The sequence below is a fragment of the Salvelinus namaycush genome, chromosome 3, assembly GCF_016432855.1.
Source record: "Salvelinus namaycush isolate Seneca chromosome 3, SaNama_1.0, whole genome shotgun sequence".
In the NCBI taxonomy this organism is placed as follows: Eukaryota; Metazoa; Chordata; class Actinopteri; order Salmoniformes; family Salmonidae; genus Salvelinus; species Salvelinus namaycush.
The window spans coordinates 19,756,842-19,778,961 of record NC_052309.1 but is presented as its reverse complement, the minus strand read 5'-3'; the positions used below and the strand labels follow the sequence as shown (position 1 = coordinate 19,778,961).

General features: G+C 39.4%; 1 protein-coding gene across 1 annotated transcript; it reads left to right on the top strand.

Annotated features, from left to right (window-relative positions):
• Nucleotides 1-4,287: 4,287 nt before the first annotated feature.
• LOC120043522 (trace amine-associated receptor 13c-like) lies at nt 4,288-5,235 on the top strand. Its single transcript, XM_038988097.1, has one exon. It carries the CDS (start codon nt 4,288-4,290, stop codon nt 5,233-5,235), a length of 948 nt encoding a protein of 315 aa, XP_038844025.1.
• The last annotated feature ends 16,885 nt before the right edge of the window (nt 5,236-22,120 follow it).

Sequence of the window (22,120 nt, the reverse complement as noted above, 5' to 3'; positions counted from 1 at the left end):
CCTATGGGACTCCCGATCACGGCCGGTTGTGATACAGCTCGGGATCGAACCCAGGTCTGTAGTGACGCCTCTAGCACTGCGATGCAGTGCCTTATACTACTGTGCCACTCGTTAGGCCCCTTTCCATTTTATTTTTGACCAGGTACAATATTTGATTTGATGTGTATGACATTTTTGGTGAAATATTCATAACATGAATAATACGTGGCCAGAATTCTGCACCTTTTTATAGTTGACTTTCCAATTTTTACAGATACCTCTAGCTCAAACACAGATTTTGATGGGGATTTTTTATTACCCTAATTAGGTTTCCACTCGGATGCGGACATCGACTTCAGAGGTTGTCCTACTAGAAACCTGGTTGCATGGGTTAGTGGCAGGCCAGTTAGTCAAGAACTTCGTCATAACCGTAACATGTCATTTGCAGAGGGGCCCAAAGAGAGCCTTGGAAGGAGGTGGTAGGACATCCATGGGGAGGCCCGGTGTGCTGGGGCTGTATAGCATCCACCCCAGAGAGGGGCAACCCCCATGCCCACTGACATGGAGCAATGGAAGAATGAACTACACGCATAATTGATGACTGAGATGTAAGGTGAGATAAAAGCCTCTATAATGCACAGAATCTCAAGTAACACTGTTCAGTGTATCTTTCTTTCAGAAGTGGACCCAAAACGTTGGGTTACTTGCGCAGCCCCGGTTCTATGCGGATATGAGTGAGATGTTACACTTATCGGAGAGTCACAAGCTCTAAGTATCCAATCACACAGTGTCAGTTGGAGACCAACAGGTCGAGTGGCGAATGAGATGATCCCCTCTCCTCCAAAAAGGGATCCATTCCCCCGCCAACTGGTCATTCTCGAGCATGCCTCTCTTCCTTGCGCTCTTGTGAGCAGGGAAAAGCGGTGACACATCTGTCGTGGAAATTCAGTACTGAGAGAGACTTGGTCATTTCTTCAAACAATCATCTTATTTAATTTTGATTAATTATTGCAGTAATGAAACGAGTCAGCCCAACAGTCTTGACTGTTGAGATGAGCAGCCTAGCCTTTACAGACAATGCACAGTTTTTATATAGCTTCCAGGCATCTGGGAAACTAAGTAAAACACCATCCTGTGTAGATAACCAAGGTGGCTTACGGGAAGGTTAGAAATGACTGACTAAGCAATCTTGGTATCAGCTATATAAAACTGTGCATTGTCTGTAAAGGCTGCTCATCTCAACAGTCAAGACTGTTGGGCTGACTGGTTTCATGACTGCAATAATTAATTCAAATTAAATAAGATGATTGTTTGAAGAAATGACCAAGTCTCTCTCGGTACTGAATCTTGAGGCAACAATGAGGCATTGTTCTAAACTCTTCCAGGTTCTCTCTATCTCGGGTCACATACACACCACATCTTGTCTATGGAATGCCAGCGTTTAGGTTTTTATCACCAGTCATTGTCAGCTCAAGCCATCTCTAGCAGATTACCTGCAGGAAGCTGGAGTGGAAACCATCTCTTTACAGAAAAACTGAATTAAACAGAACAGAAATGTCCAATTTGTTAAATATTAATTGCTAACTATTAATATTAAACAAACCAGGTAAATATGTATTTTTTTTAATCAAACATCTCACTCATATTCTCATAGAACCGGGGTTACGCAAGTAACTCAAAGTTTTTTTCTAATATTTGCTTTGATGTGTCACTTATGGGACACCGTAATGTAGACATGCTCTCCGAAGCCAGGGTAGTTACAACAGTATCACCCCTCAGAGGCAAGAAAACGAAGGTACAGTGACATTCAGTCAGTGAAAGACCAGGTAAACATATGAGGGGTGGTCCAATGTGCCATAACGCAAATCTCCCATAACGATATGCTTAGAACAGTGCCCAAGAGGTAGCCATACCTCTGGTGTAACCAGCCCTTCCGGGCTGTAATTCTTGCTATTATATTTTCCAATAGAATAGGTAATGATGTAAGGGGCCTCCACTTGCAGGGAGGTGTCCAAAAACACAGAGTTAGTTTCCGCTCTTGTGCAATACTCTCGCTTTCATCAAAGCAAATGGGCCAGACACATGCTGGACATAAACAGTAGACACGCTCTACTTCCGTCAACGGGACCAGCGGTGGGTGTAAGCACAAGCTCCAAGGCATGACAATATAGAGTACCAGGCAAAAGTTTGGACACACCTACTCATTCCAGGGTTTTTCTTTATTTGTACTATTTTCTACATTGTAGTGAAAACATCAAAACTATGAAATAACACATATGGAATCATGTAGTAACCAAAAAAGTGTTAAATCAAAATATATTTAACATTTGAGATTCTTCAAAGTAGTCACCCTTTGCCTTGATGACAGCTTTGCACACTCTTGGCATTCTCTCAACCAGCTTCACCTGGAATGCTCTTCCAACAGTCTTGAAGGAGTTCCCACATATGTTGAGCACTTGGTGGCTGCTTTTCCTTCACTCTGCGGTCCAACTTATCCCAATCCATCTCAATTGGGCTGAGGTCGGGTGATTGTGGCCAGGTCATCTGATGCAGCACTCCATCACTCTCCTTCTTGGTAAAAGCCCTTACACAGCCTGGAGGTGTGTTGTGTCATTGTCCTGTTGAAGAACAAATGATAGTCCCAAGCGCAAACCAGATGGAATGGCGTATTGCTGCAGAATGCTGTGCCTTGAACACCATCACACTTCCTCCTCCATGCTTCCCGGTGGGAACCACATATGTGGGGATCATCCGTTCTCCTACTATGCGTCTCACAAAGACATGGTGGTTGGAACCAAAAATCTCAAATTTGGACTCATCAGACCACAGGACAGATTTCCACCAGTCTAATGTCCATTGCCCGTGTTTCTTGGCCCAAGCAAGTCTCTTCTTATTATTGTTGTCCTTTAGCAGTACTTTCTTTGCAGCAATTCAACCATGAAGGCCTGATTCATGCAGTCTCTTCTGAAAGTTGATGTTGAGATGTGTCTGTTACTAACTCTGTGAAGCATTTACTTGAGCTGCAATTTCTGAGGCTGGTAACTTTAATTAATGAACTTATTCTCTGCAGCAGAGGTAACTCTGGGTCTTCCTTTCCTGTGGCGGTCCTCATGAGAGCCAGTTCCATCATAGCGCTTGATGGTTTTTGCGACTGCACTTGTAGAAACTTTAAAAGTTCTTGACATGTTCTGGATTGACTGACCATGTCTTAAATTAATGATGGACTGTCATTTCTCTTTGCTTATTTGAGCTGTTTTTGCCATAATTTGTGCATACAGTATATTCTGAAAGTATTCAAACCACATAGACAACCGTACCAGGCTGGGATGCAGTATGCTGTCGTTGGTGCTCCTGTAGAAAACTGAGGGCCCTCGGGGACAGGCCAGATTTCTTCAGAATCCTGAGGTTGAAGAATTGCTATTGTGTCTTCTTCAGCAAGTGCACTCAGGCGATACAGACGATGGTACGCTCAGCCAAATGCACAATTGGGTGCACACTGCCTTCCATCCAAGACACCTACAACACCAGGTGTCGCATGAAGCCCAAGAAGATCACCAGGGACTCCGTACCAGGGACTCCGTGCCAGGGACTCCATACCAGAGCCATGGCCTTTTCTCCCTGTTTCCATCAATCAGACACTGGCAGTATAGAAGTACCATGCAAAAACTGTAAGACTGGCAAAAATCTTCTAAACACAGACCATCAGGCTGCTGAATAGCCGCTACTAGTCAGCTACCTTCTCCCCCTGTCTCTCCCCTCTGCTCCCCAGTCTTCCTCCACCCCCTCTGCTGTTCCCCCCGCCATCAACAGACATTTTACCATGCCCCCATCCCAGTGGACATGTATCATCGCTACAGATGTTAATAAGTACTGTTCAAACATATCAACTTTTATTTTTTATTATTATATTTTATTATTTACATTGTTTTACTTAACTTTGTCCTGCATTTTTGGAGCTCGGAGCTCAATAATTTCACTGTACCCTGTACATGTGACTATTAAACTCTTTAATCTAAACTAATCAGTAAGGCTGAAGGACAGGCTGTGTGGACACAGCAACATCCAATCCTGTCATGCATCACATCATGGATTCACAAATGATTTGCTAATCAGAACGTTCTAGCATTGGTGTGCTCACGTGTTTATGTTTTCGCGGTGTGTGTGCAGAGAGACTCTGAGGAGGGGAGTGTCTGTCAGTCACTCTGGGATAAATAGAGAGGCAGAGCTCAGAGTTTGTCAGAAGGCTGACCTGACAGTGTCACACACAGGACCAAGCAGTAACAGGAACATTTTTACCCTTCGTTACAGATGAAGGAACACGAAGATGCTCAATACTGTTTTCCAGACCAAAACTCTTCTTGCAGAAAGGCTTTGCTATCGACATCTATTTACATAACACTGTACATCTTCATCTCATTGATTTCAGCGGTTACAGTATTTTTGAACGTACTGGTGATCATCTCCGTCTCTCACTTCAAGAAGCTCCACACTCCAACCAACCTGCTCATCCTTTCTCTGGCTGTGGCAGATCTGCTGGTGGGACTGATTGTGATACCAGTAGTGGCTGTAACAGTAATGGAATCATGCTGGTTTTATGGGAAATATTTCTGTGTGATTTCTCTCTATATCAATTATTTATGTCTCTCTTTATCTCTGGGCAATTTGATATTGATATCTATTGACCGCTATGTTGCTGTGTGTGATCCCTTGATGTACCACTCAAAAATAACAATAACAAGAATAATTGGTTGTATATCAATTACCTGGTGTTGTTGTATCATATACAATGCTGTTATTTTAAATAACTATGTTAATATAAATGTACCCAGACAGTGTTTGGAAGAATGTTTTGTTGTTGAAGGATTTATCTGGAGGAGCATCATTGACCTTCTATTTACAAGTGTTATCCCGTGCTCAGTTATTATAACACTTTATTTGAAAATATTTGTGGTCGCCAGATCACAGGCCAGAAAGGTATTTTCAAAAGAGGCTGCCACCAAGTCTGGTGTTAAAACTGTACAGGTGAATAAGACTGAGAGAAAAGCAGCAAAAACTCTATCTATTGTAGTTTTCACCTATCTCACTTGTTGGATTCCAATATTTTTTATACAGTTTTTTTCCCAGCAATCATCAGTTTACTTAAGCTTTCTGCCATTTGTTAATTCCTTAATTAATCCAATCATTTATGCTTTATTTTATCCATGGTTCAAAGTGACAGCTAAACATATTTTAACTCTGAAGTTAAGGCTGTCATAGTTCCTGCATTTTTATTCAAAAGTTTGACAAATATAGATGACTTATGTCATGTAACAATACACTGACATAGAATTTCATTCTGAGATAGGTTCAGTTAACAGTTGTCATTATAGATAAATGTGGTATTGATTCAGAATGTGATGTTGGTACAGTTTGATTGTGAAGGATTGGAATAACTGATTGATTGCAGAATGCATAAGCTTGTTATTAATTGATTGTAGTTCCATGTTATGTAATGATAAATAGTATCTAAGTACTGTAAAAGTAAAGTGCAATGAGGTCTTCATGAATCCTTTTATATGTTGTTTAGCAAGTGTAGTTAAACTACTCCATAATATCAGATTATGTCCAGGTCTAACTTAATGGTGTATAGTGTAAGAAGTTGAGGGTTAATGTAAGAATATGCAATTATGTGTAACACCTCTTAAGGATTAGTCCCTTTTTTCCCAGTTTTCGCCTAATATGACATACCCAAATCTAACTGCCTGTAGCTCATGCCCTGAAGCAAGGATATGTATATTATTGGTACCATTTGAAAGGAAACACTTTGAAGTTTATGGAAATGTGAAAGGAATGTAGTAGAATATAGCGCAATAGATCGGGTAAAAGATAATAAAGAAAAAACAACAGTTCTTTTGTATTTCATTTGTACCATCATTTTTGAAATGCAATAGAAAGGCCATGATGTATTATTCCAGCCCAGGTGCAATTTATATTTTGGCCACTAGATGGCATCAGTGTATGTGAAAAGTTTTAGACTGATCCAATGAACCATTGCATTTCTGTTCAAACATTTGTATCAAGACTGACCAAATGTGCCTAATTTGTTTATTAATAACTTTTCATGTTCAAAATTGTGCACTCTCGTCAAACAATAGCATGGTATTATTTCACTGTAATAGTTACTGTAAATTGGACAGTGCAGTTAGATTAGGAAGAATTTAAGCTTTCTGCCAATATCAGATATGTCTTTGTCCTGGGAAATGTTCTTGTTACTTAAAACCTCATGCTAATTGCATTAGCCTACATTAGCTCAACCGTCCCGTGGAAGGGACACAGATCCCGAAGAAGATTATGTCAGTACTGTAAAAGTATAGTGCATTTTGAGGACGTCATAAATCATTCTATATGTTGTTTAACATTACCCTCTAGTGGCTCAATGGCAACACAACGTCTTGAACAAGTGTAGTAAAGTTGAAAATGTACAATACTGCGAGATATCATATAATGTCCAGGTCTAATGCAATGGTGTATTGTGTAAGAATTTGATGATGAAAGGTAACACTATGCAGTTATGACATAAATAATATTGCCCCTAAAGAGAGATTCACACAATCATAGCATTTTGTGCAAGGTATGGTTACTGTCACAATACAGTAGTTAGTCTTGCATTATAGATGTTCATAGTGCCAAGGGTTTGGGAGCTTCCATTGAAGCTGTTGAGGAAGGCAAACTTTATGAAATGTCTTATTCCAAAACAGTTGTGATTTTTGTGTGAAATGTTATTTTATAAGGTAATCATGTGAAGTGCTTTTTAGATCATTGATTGATATAAATTAACTTAGTTGGAAATCACATTTCTTTGTCACTTTTTTTAATCATAGACAACAACAACAACAAATAAAAAATGAAGAAAACATCAAAGGGGTGATTGGGTCAGAGGACACTGTGGTTGTTCTGATGTGTGACAATAGTATTTGTCACCACGATGTAAGTAAGCAAAGTGTGTTTCATAATTCAGTTCAGATGGACATTTTTACAAGTCCATACAATGTTCCTGTGGAATGCCACATACAGTAAATGTTGATTGCATGTGCTATAAGCACATACACCATAAAAGTATGCCATCTTGTCAACTTCCCTACAGTCAACTTCCCTACAAACTGGCCACCTGACGTGCTGTGCAGTCCTGTCTCCTGTGTCTGTGAGTCATGGTCCAAACTGAGCACTGATATCAAATCAAATCAAATTGTATTTGTCTATTGCACCGAATACAACAGGTTTTGACCTTACAGTGAAATGCTTACTCACAAGCCCTAAACCAACAATGCACATTTAAGAAAAATAAGTGTTAAGAAAGTATTTACTAAAATAAACTGAAGTAAAAAAAATAAGAAAATAGAAAAATAACAAATAATTAAAGAGCAACAATAAAATAACAGTAGCGAGGCTATATACAGGGGGTACCGGTACAGAGTCAATGTGCGGGAGCACAGGTTAGTTGAGGTAATTGAGGTAATATGTACATGTAGGTAGAGGTAAAGTGACTATGCATAGATAATAAACAAAGAGTAGAGAAAGTGTAAAAATGGAGGTGGGGGGGACAATGCAAATAGTCTGGGTAGCCATTTGATTAGCTGTTCAGGAGACTTATGGCTTGGGTTAAAAAGCTGTTAAGAAGCCTTTTGGACCTAAACTTGGCGCTCCGGTACCGCTTGCTGTGCGGTAGCAGAGACAGCAATCTATGACTGGGTTTCTGGAGTCTTTGGCAATTTTTAGGGCCTTCCTCTGACACCTCCTAATATAGAGGTCCTGGGTGGCAGGAAGCTTGGCCCCAGTGATATCCTGGGCTGTACGCACTATCCTCTGTAGTGCCTTGTGGTCGGAGGCCAAGCAGTTGCGATACCAGGCGGTGATGCAACCAGTCAGGATGCTCTCGATGGTGCAGCAGTAGAACTTCTTGAGGATCTGAGGCCCCATGCCAAACCTTTTCAGTCTCCTGAGGGTGAATAAGCGTTGTCGTGCCCTCTTCACCTCTGTCTTGGTGTTTTTGGACCATGATAGTTTGTTGGTGATGTGGACACCAAGGAACTTGAAGCTCTCAACCTGCTCCACTACAGCCCCGTCGATGAGAATGGGGGCATGCTCTGTCCTCCTATTCCTGGAGTCCACAATAATCTCCTTTGTCTTGATCACATTGAGGGAGAGGTTGTTATCCTGGCACCACACTGCCAGGTCTCTGACCTCCTCCCTGTAGGCTGTCTTATTGTTGTTAGTGATCAGGCCTACTACTGTTGTGTTGTCTGAAAACGTGATGTTTGAGTTGGAGGTGTACGTGGCCACGCAGTCGTGGGTGAACAGGGAGTACAGGAGTAGGCTGAGCACACGCCCTTGTGTTGAGGATCAGCGAAGTGGAGATGTTGTTTCCTAACTTCACCACCTGGGGTCGGCCCGTCAGGAAGTTCAGGAACTAGTTGCACAGGGCAGGGTTCAGACCCAGGGCATCAAACTTAATGATGAGCTTGTAGGGTACTATGGTGTTGAATGCTGAGCTATAGTCAATGAACAGCATTCTTACATAGGTATACCTCTTGTCCAGATGGGATAGGGCAGTGTGCAGTGCGATGGCGATTGCATCGGTCTGTGGATCTATTGGGGCGGTAAGCAAATTTAAGTGGGTCTAAGATGACAGGTAAGGTAGAGGTGATATGATCCTTTACTAGTCTGTCAAAGTGCTTCATGATATCTGAAGTGAGTGCTACGGGGCGATAGTAATTTAGTTCAGTTACCTTTGCTCTCTTGGGTACAGGAACAATGACGGACATCTTGAAGCATGTGGGGACAGAAGAATGGGATAGGAAGAGATTGAATATGTCCGTAAACACACCACCCATATGGTCTGCGTATGCTCTGAGGACGCGGCTAGGGATGCTGTCTGGGCCGGCAGCCTTGCGAGGGTTAACCCGCTTAAATCGGCCACAGAGAAGGAGAGCCCACAGTCCTTGGTAGCCTGCCGCGTCGGTGGCACTGTGTTATCCTCAAAGCGGGCGAAGAAGGTGTTTAGCTTGTCCGTAAGCAAGACGTTCGTGTCAGCGACTTGGCTGGTTTTCCTTTTGTAGTCCGTGATTGTCTGTAGTGCCTACCACATTTGTCTCGTGTCTGAGCCGTTGAATTGCGACTCCACTTCGTCTATATACTGACATTTTGCCTGTTTGATTGCCTTGTTGAAGGAATAACTATACTGTTGTATTCTGACATATTCCCAGTCAACATGCCATGATTAAATGCAGTGGTTCGCACTTTCAGTTTTGCTCGAATGCTGCCATCTATCCACGGTTTCTGGTTATGGTAGGTTTTTATCAATGGCTCTGTAAATGGCTCTGTTAATAAATGGCTCTGTAAATAATCAAAAAGGTACCGCGTAGTTGTTATGAAGAATGTTTTATAGGATTGTGGGTCAATGGTGACCTTGTAATTACAATTGTTCTCCCGTGCTCTATTATTATAACACTTTATTTGAAAATATTTGTGATGGCCATATCACAGGCCAGAAAAGTATTTTCAAAAGACACTGTCACCGATATTTTTAAAACTGTACAGGCAAATAAGACTGAGAGAAAAGCAACAACGACTCTAGCTATTGTTTTTTTCACCTATCTAAATTGTTATTTTCCATTTTGTTTGTGTTCTTTAGCCAAATTTTGAATAATCATATTTCTTAAGCTTTCTGACAGTTGTTATTTCCTTTAGCAAAACAATTACTTGCTTTCTTTTATCCATGATTCAGTGACAGCTAAACATATTTTAACCTGTCTAGCCCCGGGGTTCCGCTAGCGGAACCCCCCCCCCACATTCCACTGAAAAGGCAGCGCGCGAAATTCAAAAAATATTTTTTTGAAATTTTAACTTTCACACATTAACAAGTCCAATACAGAAAATGAAAGATAAACATCTTGTGAATCCAGCCAACATGTCCGATTTTTTAAATGTTTTACAGCGAAAACACCACGTATATTTATGTTAGCTCACCACCAAATACAAAAAAGCACAGACATTTCTTTCACAGCACAGGTAGCTTGCACAAAACCCCCAAATAGAGATAGAATTAGTCACTAACCAAGAAACAACTTCATCAGATGACAGTCTTATAACATGTTATACAATAAATCTATGTTTTGTTCGAAAAATTTGCATATTTCAGGTATAAATCATAGTTTTACATTGCAGCTACAATCACAAATAGCACCGAAGCAGCAAGAATAACTACAGAGAGCAACGTGAAATACCTAAATACTCATCATAAAACATTTATGAAAAATACATGGTGTACAGCAAATGAAAGATAAACATCTTGTGAATCCTGCCAATATTTCAGATGCTTTAAGTGTTTTACAGCGAAAACACAATATAGCATTATATTAGCGTACCACAATAGCCAACCACACAACCGCATTTATTCACCGCAAAGGTAGCGATCGCAAAAAAACAGCAAAAGATATAAAATTATTCACTAACCTTGACAAACTTCATCAGATGACAGTCCTATAACATCATGTTACACAATACATATATGTTTTGTTCGAAAATGTGCATATTTAGCGGTACAAATCGTGGTTTTACAATGTGAATAAGTAGCCAAACTGCACAAAATTATCCGGATATATTTCTGACACTCACCTAATCTAATCAAAGAACTCATCATGAACTTTACTAAAAAATACAGTACAGCAAATGAAAGATACACTAGTTCTTAACCTGTTTGGGCTCAAGGGGCAGTATTGAGTAGCCAGATAAAAGGTGCCCATTTCAAAAAGGCCTCGTACTCAATTCTTGCTCGTACAATATGCATATTATTATTACTATTGGATAGAAAACACTCTCTAGTTTCTAAAACCGTTTGAATTATTTCTCTGAGTGAAACAACTCATTCTGCAGCACTTTTCCTGTCAGGGAGTGAGATTTCAGAAATCCAGGTCCCTGTTCTGAGATCAGTTTATAAGTCCACATGCAAGCTATGAGGGTACATGCACTGCATACGCCTTCCTCTAGATGTCAGTAAGCGGTGAGACTTTGAATGGAGTCGATTGCGCAATCTGGGACCTTATATTAGACCGTGGAACAGGAAGTACCGTTCTTTTCAACAGTGCGCTTGACGCATGAAGACATCAGAATGGTGTCCTGCAAACGCTTTCGATTTAGTATTTCTATATCTCCGGTCATGTTTTTATTCGTTATAGGTGTTAAAGACATCATAAGGTAGTTAATTTAAACCGACTTATAGCAGTTTATAAAAGTTTATTGCGATTTTCTGGGATTTCTTTGCCATGCGCTTTCACGAGTTGGACACCACTCCAGTTGGCGGCTAACGTTTAGCGGCTAATTCGACTGGACAAGAGGACATCTTTCAACCCAAAGACGATTGTTTTGAAGAAAGGACACCTTGCCCAAGATTCTGATGGAAGCTCAGCTAATAGTAAGCAGTCTTTATGCTGATAATTCATTGTTCTGTTGAAAAATGTCAAATGCATGAAACGCCATTGCTTGCAGTGTAGCATTGTGTTATCGCAGCCTGTATTGCGCAGTAAGGTTAATTTTAAAAATGTAATTCGGCGATTGCATTAAGAACTAATTTGTCTTTCAATTGCTGTCCAACCTGTATTTTTTTAGTCAAGTTTATGAATAGTTTTCGATAAGAGTAGGTGGCTTTCCAAGATGGCGCCGGACAGATTGCTTGACGTTATGGACACTATTCTCATTGTATAAGCACAATTTGTGCCGCTAAATATGCACATTTTCGAACAAACTCTATATGCATTGTGTAATATGATGTTACAGGACTGTCATCTGAAGAATTCTGAGAAGGTTAGTGAAACAATTAATATATTTTGGTGGTTTATACGTTATAGCTATTTTTGCCTTGAATCAATGCTGTTGTTATGTTTGCTATTGTGCTAAGCTAATATAACGCTATATTGTGTTTTCGCTGTAAAACACTTGATAAATCGGAAATATTGTCTGGAATCACAAGATGCCTGTCTTTCAATTGCTGTACACTATGTATTTTTCAGAAATGTTTTATGATGAGTATTTAGCTATTTGGCGTTGGTGTCTGTAATTTTTCTGTCTGCTTTCGGTGCAATTTCTGACTGTAGCTGCAATGTAAACTATGATTTATACCTGAAATATGCACATTTTTCTAACAAAACATATGCTATACAATAAATATGTTATCAGACTGTCATCTGATGAGGTTGTTTCTTGGTTAGTGGCTATTTATATCTTTATTTGGTCGAATTTGTGATAGCTACTGATGTAGTAAAAAAACGGATGGAGTAAAAATAGTGGTGTCTTTTGCTAACGTGGTTAGCTAATAGATTTACATATTGTGTCTTCCCTGTAAAAAAAATTAAAAATCGGACATGTTGGCTTGATTCACAAGATGTGTACCTTTCATCTGGTGTCTTGGACTTGTTAATGTGTGAAAGTTAAATATTTAAAAAAAATATCTTTTGAATTTCGCGCCCTGCACTTTGAGCTGGCTGTTGTCATAAGTGTACCGGTGTCGGGCTTGCACGCCAAATAGGTTAATGCAATCGCCGTGTTAGAATTCTAAAAATAACTTTAGTACGACATACAGCTTACGTTATAGCGAGACAGCGCCTGCAATGAGGGCGGAAAATAGTACTAAACATTTTCCACAGAAATACTAAATAACATCATAAATGGTTCCTACTTTTGCTGAGCTTCCATCAGAATCTTGTACAAGGAGTCCTTTGTCCAGAATAATCGTTGTTTGATGTTAGAATGTCCACTTCTCCTGTCGAATTAGCAACCAAAGCTAGCCAAGTGGCGCGAAGTTGTCCATCTTCACCAAACGCAGAGAACGGAAAACGCCAAAACTCCCGATAAACGTTCAATAATCTGATAAAACTATATTGAAAAAACATACTTTACGATGATATTATCACATGTATCAAATAAAATCAAAGCCGGAGATGTTAGCCGTCGATACCGAAAGCTTTTCAGAAGGCAATCCAGGGTTCCTTCCCGCGCCTTGCTGAACAAAGGAAATTTGGGGTCACGTCATTCCAAGAGCTCTTGTTCGACCTCAGATCAAGCTAGACACCCCATTCCACCTCTCACTGCCAGTTGACATCTAGTGGAAGGCGTATGAAGTGCATGTATATCCATAGATTCCTGACAGGAAGTGTGCTGCAAAATGAGTTCTGTTTTACTCACAGATATAATTCAAACGGTTTTAGAAATTTGAGAGTGTTTTCTATCCAATAGTAATAATAATATGCATATTGTACGATCTAGAATAGAGTACGAGGCCGTTTAAATTGGGCACGATTTTTTTCCAAAGTGAAAATAGCGCCCCCCTATCCCAAAGGCTCTGAAGTTGAGGCGTTCATAGTTTCTACATTTTTATTCCTAAATTTGACAAACACGGGTTTGTCATTGTTATGTTAACTACAGTATGTTGTTGATGTAATTGCTTCTTTCATGTAACAATACACTGACATTATGTCACGTTCCTGACCTTATTTCCTTTGTTTTGTCTTTGTTTAGTTGGTCAGGACATGAGCTGGGTGGGCATTCTATGTTATGTGTTTCTATGTTGGGTTCATGTTCAATTAGCCTGATATGGTTCTCAATCAGTGGCAGGTGTTTTACGTTTCCTCTGATTGAGAACCATATTAAGGTAGGCTGTTCTCACTGTTTGTTTGTGGGTGATTGTTCCTGTGTCAGTGTTTGTGCCACACGGGACTGTTTCGTTTCGTTCGTTCGTGTGTTCCTTCCTGTTCGTGCGTTCATGTGTTTTGTTCACAAGTTCAGGTCTGTTCACGTCGTTTATTGTTTTGTAGTTTGTTTAAGTGTTTTTCATCTTCGTTTAAATAAACGAGATTATGTCTTCACAATACGCTGCATTTTGGTCCGATCCTTGCTCCTCCTCAGACGAGGAGGAGGACGACCGTTACACATTACCTCAGTTAACTGTTGTCATTGTAGATACATGTTGTGTTGATTCAGAATGGGGTGTTGATACAGAACAATTTGGCAGGCAAGGTCACCAAAGATATTTTTTATAATTTATTTTCTAAATTACACATTCAACTTGAGTTGAGTCACACAGACTACTTTATTTTTAATTATCAAAGCCTCTGATAATTCTGAGAGAAAAGGTTGTGTAATGAACAGTATTCAAATAGTACATTTTGAGGACAAAGTTGAATCTAACTCAATGATATGTGTTAGTATTTGATGGCTATCTGTAGAGTATGAAATGATGACAGAGATATTCATGCCCCAAAAGAGATATATAAACAATCACAGGATTGATCTGGTTATTGTCACAAAAGTTATATTATAGATGTTCCTTGTGCCAAAGTTGGATAGAATATCTTGCTGATATCTAGATGGTGAAAAAGGCCATCCAGTTATTACCTAAAGAGGTTTGGGGGCTGTAGTTGAAGCTTTTGAGGAGGGCTAACTTGATTGAAATGTTATTTTATAATGGAATCACCTAAAGGGCTTTTTCGATCAAACTAAATTTGGTTAAACAGCACTGAACATGAATCACATTTCGTGGCCACTTAAGGAGTGAAAGGACTGGGATATTGATGTTCATTAAAGTCATTGTCAAGGGCCAGCTGATAGTTGTGCCAGTTTGCCAGGCAGGACTGGTTAAGATAATTGACAGTACAGCACTCTATTAGGCGCTGACCTGAAACCTGGTCCTCTCTCCAGGCCTGTGCTGATGTCCTGACTCTGTCTCACGCTTGGCTGTAACCCAGGGAGAGTGACATTTCAGTGAGGGCCTCAGGCACCTGGGTCAGCGAGAGGACCCCTCACACCAGGAGTGATGACAGAACAAACAGAGAGGGAAATGTCAGGGAGAATTGCACAGCACCACGAAGAGCCCCACTGCCTTGTGGGATACATACTCTCTGGGACTCTCCTGTCAGTCCACCCAGACAGCTTCAATGGATCCACAGATATGCTGTACTGTGCTGTCCCTGTGCTATGTTGTAGTGTGGTTGAGTACCAATGATGAAACACATGAGTCAAGGCAGTGGCTTCAAAGTATCACTAAATGTTGCTTTATATTTTAGGATCATGTTGAGAAACTTGTAAAGTAAGTGCTTTCTGTCATTCATGGTTAATGGTGTTTCTCCATTTCTGCATAGGAAGGGTCATTTGCCTCGTTTACACCAGGTGCTAACATACGTCCTTTGTCCTGATCTTATCCACATTCTGATTGTGCCCACATTGTAGTGGTTGCATCTACCCATTGCATCTACCCATGCATCTACCCATGTCCACTGTGTCCAAATTGTGACCATATTTCCTGGTGCCTCCCTGTATGCAAAACAGATATTCTTTCAAAATAATATGAATTGATTGATTTTAAAGGAATTATTGATACCATAGGTCAACGGTGCTACCTGTCCATGATTTTAGAGACCGATATAATTATGATTTAAATGGTTTGACCGTCCAGATCTCTTTACACTTGATTTTTATCCAGATACAATGGGTCCCTGACTACCTCCAGAGGTGGTCAGGAAGATCTGATCATAATCAGATTGCAATGCGTCTTTTAAACATCTAGACCTGTAATCATCTCAACCTGTCTAAAAATGTGGGCACAATCAGAATGTGGACAAGATCAAGACAAAGGACGTATGTCAGAACCAGGTTTAAATGGGGCTATTAACTCACACAGTGGCGTATAGTTGGTCCACCCAGATAGTACATAACTAGTTTCTACTCCAACCAGCAGCTGAAAACACCAACCCCACATGACCTTTTCCCTCATCTCGCTCATCCCCCAAAGCAGTTGGATTCTGACATTTTCAGAGCCACCTAGTCAAGAAGCATGTGCAGCACTTTATTTAATTGGCAGGCTTTGTGATATTTAAGTAAGACATTTGAATGCCTGGATCTTTGACATGGAGACACACACACACACACACATACATGAGCGCACACACACACATTTTGAATAATAAGGTCCTTAAAACATTTTGTTGAACATCATCTCATTGGTATATCAATAGACTCCTGCATCAGATCATTACTGTGAATGCAGTGCACAATAGATGAGTAGCTAGTAATATATTTGTAAACAGGCTCTCCAATCTTCTTCTTTTAGGGTAAGCGATGGGAGCTGGCAAGGTTTTCTGGCCACTAGATGGCAGTCCAAGATAGGCCAGTGCTCGAGTGTCTGGCTAGCTGCCAGCTTCCCTGCTCTAATTTTATGGGAATATGACCATGGACAAGACTTTGCTTATCAAGCTCATTATACAGTACAAAGCACAGTCAAACACATTCAGCTGTTGTGATGTACTGACAGAGGGGGTGAATTTATCCAGTTGGGCTAACGTCAAAACAAAAGCAATCAGCAAGCAGCGTCCACAAGAAACAACATGAAAAACAATGATGTTTTTGCATCCAAGTTCCCAACCAAAACATAACACGGTCCTTTATCCACTGACTGTGGAATGGATTCGATTTTTACCAACTGAGGTACTCAAAGTGCTTTACATAGTAAGGGAGAAACTCACCTCATCCATAACCATTGAGACTCTGACGACACAGGCCATGATGAGGTTATGAGGCGTTCACTCTGACATCAGTAGAACACTCAATATATCCATTGATGAGTGTCGAGCTGGCAGTGGAGAAGTCAGAATCAGCTGTAGCCTTTGGGCATCAATGTGAGGTAGAAAGAGCATTGGTAAAGGAGCTCTGATGAATACAGCTCAACAGATGTAGTGGTGGTGGAGGGGTTATCTCAGAGATAACACCATATACAGTAGTATGCTCTGAATGTACCATTACACTCTATTAAATGAGTGTAATGATACATTGTCAGAGTTTTGTCTTTCCTGGAGGGTCAGAGTAATACCACAGGGAAAAACTCTGACATGAGTTTGAAATGTATGGGATTTCCACAGGCTCAGCCCTCGGACACTAGGTGACAGATTTACTAAGCATTTGCACCACGTACAATATTTGTACTTGTTTCTTAATCTCCAGAGGGATTAAACATAGTAGGTGAAAAAGCTGAGTAAAAAGGAATAAAGATACATTATAGAAAATATATGAGGCTGTTATATATGATTTATTGGCCAATGGGATAACTCAAAACATATTTGAAGTACCGCAGTTAAATCACCCTATGCCTTAAATTTGTGCTAAAATATCAGAAATTGGTTGTATCTCATACTAATGTTTAGGAAACACTTTTTTGAATTGAGGAATGTCCACAAAAATGAAGAGATAATTTCGAATGACTCATGATGAAGCAGAGAAGCTGAGATTCATTGGTTATAGTTATTCAAATTAATCATTAGGGTTGAGTTACTAGAATACAGCTAATGTATGTACCCAATGGGCACAAACTGGTTTAATCAACGTTGTTTCAAACGTAATTTTCAACGTACTGTGACATGGAATCTATGTGGAAAATACATTGGATTTGAAAAAGTAATCAACAGTTTTTTGTGTGTGAAATTTCAACCACAGGATTATGTCATCATGGTAGCCAAACATAGACAAACCTTGTATAAAATATGTTGAATTTGTACCTTTAAAACAATGTCAGATTTTCAACGTTATATAACGTTGAATGATTGTTGAGAGATTCACTGTTGCTATTGAAGTCAGTCCAAACGGTAGGTTTAACAGAGCAAATTAAATGTGGCCATACTTTATCAGTCATCAATGATGCTATTTAGGCCTCAACACAATTCAATATAACTAAATACCATTACATTTTAAATCAACCAGAGCTTGAAACCCTAGGCCTATTCCATCAACAGCAATTCTTTGAAGCAGAATTCAACTAAAAATAGACAATATAATAGTACTAGGGTTTCAAGCTCTGGTTGATTTCAACTATAATGTTATTTAGTGATATTGAATTGTGGTTAGTTGTCAGATCAACAAATATCAACATTTGAAGGAGATGCATCTTCTGCTTTGATATTTCCATCTGTGCCACTGATTTAGTCTGGCTTTAATTCTAGCTTGTCTTCAAATAAAACATTTTATGTTGGATTCACGTCTTCATCTGAAACAAAAATCTAAGTTAACTTCTTTGATGTAGGGGGCAGCATTTTCACTTTTGGATGATTTTCGTGCCCATAGTGAGCTGCCTCCTATTATTACTATTGGATAGAAAACACTCTGAAGTTTCTAAAACTGTTTGAATGATGTCTGTGAGTATAACAGAACGCATATGGCAGGCAAAAACCTGAGAAAAAATCCAAACAGGAAGTGAAAATTCTGAGAGTGGTTGTTGTTAAAGTCATTGCCTATTCAATTCCCTGTAATATATGGATCTGTTTGCACTTCATACGCCTTCCACTAGATGTCAACAGTCAGTAGAACGTGGAATGAAGCTTATGCTGTGTTGTGGGACCGGATGGGAGGGGAATGAGTCAGTGGTCTGGCAGATTGCCAGTTCTTGGTCACGCGCTTTCCTCATTATATCGTCATGCGTTCCATTACTTATAGAGACTGAAAAGAATTCTCCGGTTGGAACCTGGATATGGATATTAACTTGGAACTTGGATATAAATGATAACAACATCCTGAAGATTGATTCTCTACTAAGTTTGACCAGTTTATTCGACCTGGAATATAACTTTTTGAAGTTTTCGTCCGACGTTTGCCTGCATCTGCGTGAGCGTTTGGACACGTGCACTACACATGCTAGCAAAATTAGCTAATTGGACATAAGTAATGGACATTATCGAACAAAACAACGATTTATTGTGGAACTAGGATTCCTGGCACTGCATTCTAATGAAGATAATCAAAGGTAAGGGAATATTTATGATGTAATTTCATATTTCTGTTGACTCCAACATGGCGGAGAAATGTTGTTACATCTGAGCGCCGTCTCAGATTATTGCATGGTGTGCTTTTTACGTAAAGTTTTTTTTAAATCTGACAGCGGTTGCATTAGGAACAAGTGTATCTTTAATTATATGTAAAACATGTATCTTTCTTTGAAGTTTATGATGAATATTTCTGTTATTTGACGTGGCTCTCTGTAATTACTCCGGATATTTTGGAGGCATTTCTGAACATGGCGCCAATGTAAACCGAGATTTGTGGATATAAATATGCACATTATTGAACAAAACATAAATGTATTGTGTAACATGATGTCATATGAGTGTCATCTGATGAAGATGTTCAAAGGTTAGTGATTCATTTTATCTCTATTTCTCGTTTTTGTTACTATTTTCTTTTGCTGGGAAAATGGCTGTGTTTTTCTGTGGCTATGTACTGAGCTAACATAATTGTTTGGTGTGCTTTCCCCGTAAATCCTTTTTGAAATCAGACATGTTGGCTGGATTCACAACATGTGTAGCTTTAATTTCGTGTATTTCATGTGTGATTTCATGAAAAATAGATTTTTATAGTAATATATTTGAATTTGGCGCGCTACATTTTTTCTGGATTTTGGCCAAGTGGGATGCTACCGTCCCACCTATCCTAGAGAAGTTAAAGAGTAGGACTAAATCAAATCAAAATGCATTTAACCTCTCTAGGGTATGTGGGACGTTAGCGTCCCACCTCATCAACAGCCAGTGATACTGCAGGGCACCAAATTCAAAACAACAGAAATCCCATAATTTAAATTCCTCAAACATACAAGTGTTTTACACCATTTTAAAGCTACACTTGTTGTAAATCCAGCCAAAGTGTCCGACTTCAAAAAGGTTTTACAACGAAAGCACACCAAACGATTATGTGATTATGTAAGGTGTGAGCCAAGTCACAGAAAAAGACATCCATTTTTCCAGCTAAAGAGAGCATTAACAAAAAGCAGAAATAGAGATAAAATTAATCACTAACCTTTGATAATCTTCATCAGATGACACTCATAGGACTTCATGTTACACAATACATGTATTTTATGTTCGGTTAAGTTCAAATTTATTTCCAAAAATCTGAGTGTATCACTTGGCAAAAAGCCTGAGAAAATGCATAGTGCCACATTAAAATGAATGACTATGAAAATTACTATAAAATCAAACTTTCATTAAATCACACATGAAAGATATCAAATTAAAGCTACACTGGTTGTGAATCCAGCCAACATGTCAGAATTCAAATAGGCTTTTCAGCGAAAGCATACAATGCTATTATCTGAGCATAGCACCATTGTAAACAAAAGAGAGAAAACATTTCAACCCTGCAGGAGCGACACAAAACGCAGAATAAAAGCTTCTGTTGTTGGCACTCCAATATGTCCCATAAACATCACAAATGTTCCTTTTATCACAAATGGTCCATTTATTGGGCGCGTTTGATCCAGAAAAACACCGGTTCCAACTTGCTCAAACATGACGACAAAATATATCAAAGGTTACCTGTAAACTTTGCCAAAAAATGTCAAACTACTTATGTAATATAACTTTAGGTATTTTTTTACATTAATAATCGATAAAATTGAAGACGTGATGATATGTGTTCAATACAGGATTCAAACGATATGTAGCATGCCTTCTGTTTGATTGAAACGCATGTCTAGGACACCAGGAGTGCCTCGACTTCAAGATTGTGGTATTTCTTCATTACACAAAGGAATAACCTCAACCTATTTCTCACGACTGTTGACATCCAGTGGAAGCCGTAGAAACTGCAAGCAAGTTGCTTAGAAATCTGGTTTCCCAATGAAACTCATTGAAAAGACAGTGACCTCAAAAAAAAAAATCTGAATGGTTTGTCTTCGGGGTTTCGCCTGCTAAATAAGTTCTGTTATACTCACAGACATGATTCAAACAGTTTTAGAAACGTCAGAGTGTTTCTATCCAAATCCACTAATAGTATGCATATCTTATCTCTGTAACGATCGTCGTCATATTCCTCCTCCTCGGATGAGGAGGAGCATGGATCAGACCAACACGCAGCGAGGTATGTGGACATAATGATTTATTAGACAAACGACGAAACACAAAATAACACTTTAGAAAAACAAAATAACAAAACGAACTAAACAGACCTAAACTTACGAACTTACATGAAACGAAGAACACACGAACAGGAACAGACAAACCGAAACAGTCCCGTGTGGTAACATGTACTGACACGGAAGACAACCACCCACAACAAACAATGTGAAACAACCTACCTTAATATGACTCTCAATCAGAGGAAACGCCAAACACCTGCCTCTAATTGAGAGCCATACCAGGCAACCCATTAACCCAACATAGAAAACACATAACATAGACTACCCACCCAAAACTCACGCCCTGACCAATTAAACACATGCCAAACAACAGAAAACAGGTCAGGAACGTGACAATCTCCTGGCGATGAGTAACTGGCAGTTGAATTTGGGTATGTTTTTCATCCAAACGTGAAAATGCTGCCCCCTACCTTAGAGAAGTTAAAGTTTGATTTGATTTAGTACTTTGTCACTTTTTTGTTGTTGTAGAACATATAACTTAATTTGTAGACAAACTGGAATTAAAACCAGACTAAGTCAGTGGCACAGATGGAATAATCCAAGCAGAAGATAACTAAATCAGCGCAGAAGATAAATCTCCTTCAAATGTTGATAAGTGGTTGTGTTGACAACTAAACCCAATTCAATATCACTTTTGAAAAACAGTAGATAGCCTAAAGTTCCGTTATCTCACAAACTAATGTAACATTCAACCTTAAAATGAGTAACACATCCATGGACAATGTATAGTTGTAGTAACTATACATTTATTCTTATGTAATCATATAAAGTGTGCATGTTCAAGATAGTATGCATAGGTCATCGCAGGTCTGTGTAGATCTTCACATCTGCTTTAATAATCTGCAGAATCTCGAACTGCATGTACTTTTAATGTAATGTCAACTGCAATCCAGGTCATTTGGGTCTGCTATTAGATAAAGCACAGTGATATCACATGAATCTGTTGTATAAATAAATAACACATCTGACATTGTATTCCCATTTGAACTTTGCTGGGCTTTTAAAACTTCTTTGGGGTAGGGGGCAGTATTTTCACGTCCGGATGAAAAGCATGCCCAGAGTAAACGGCCTGCTGCAAAGCCATAAAAGCTAGAATATGCATATGATTAGTAGATTTGGATAGAAAACACTCTGAAGTTTCTAAAACTGTTTGAATGATGTCTG

Bases quoted from the DNA above. Each gene is read 5' to 3' on its own strand.
- LOC120043522 (XM_038988097.1), top strand. From the start codon at position 4,288: ATGAAGGAACACGAAGATGCTCAATACTGTTTTCCAGACCAAAACTCT.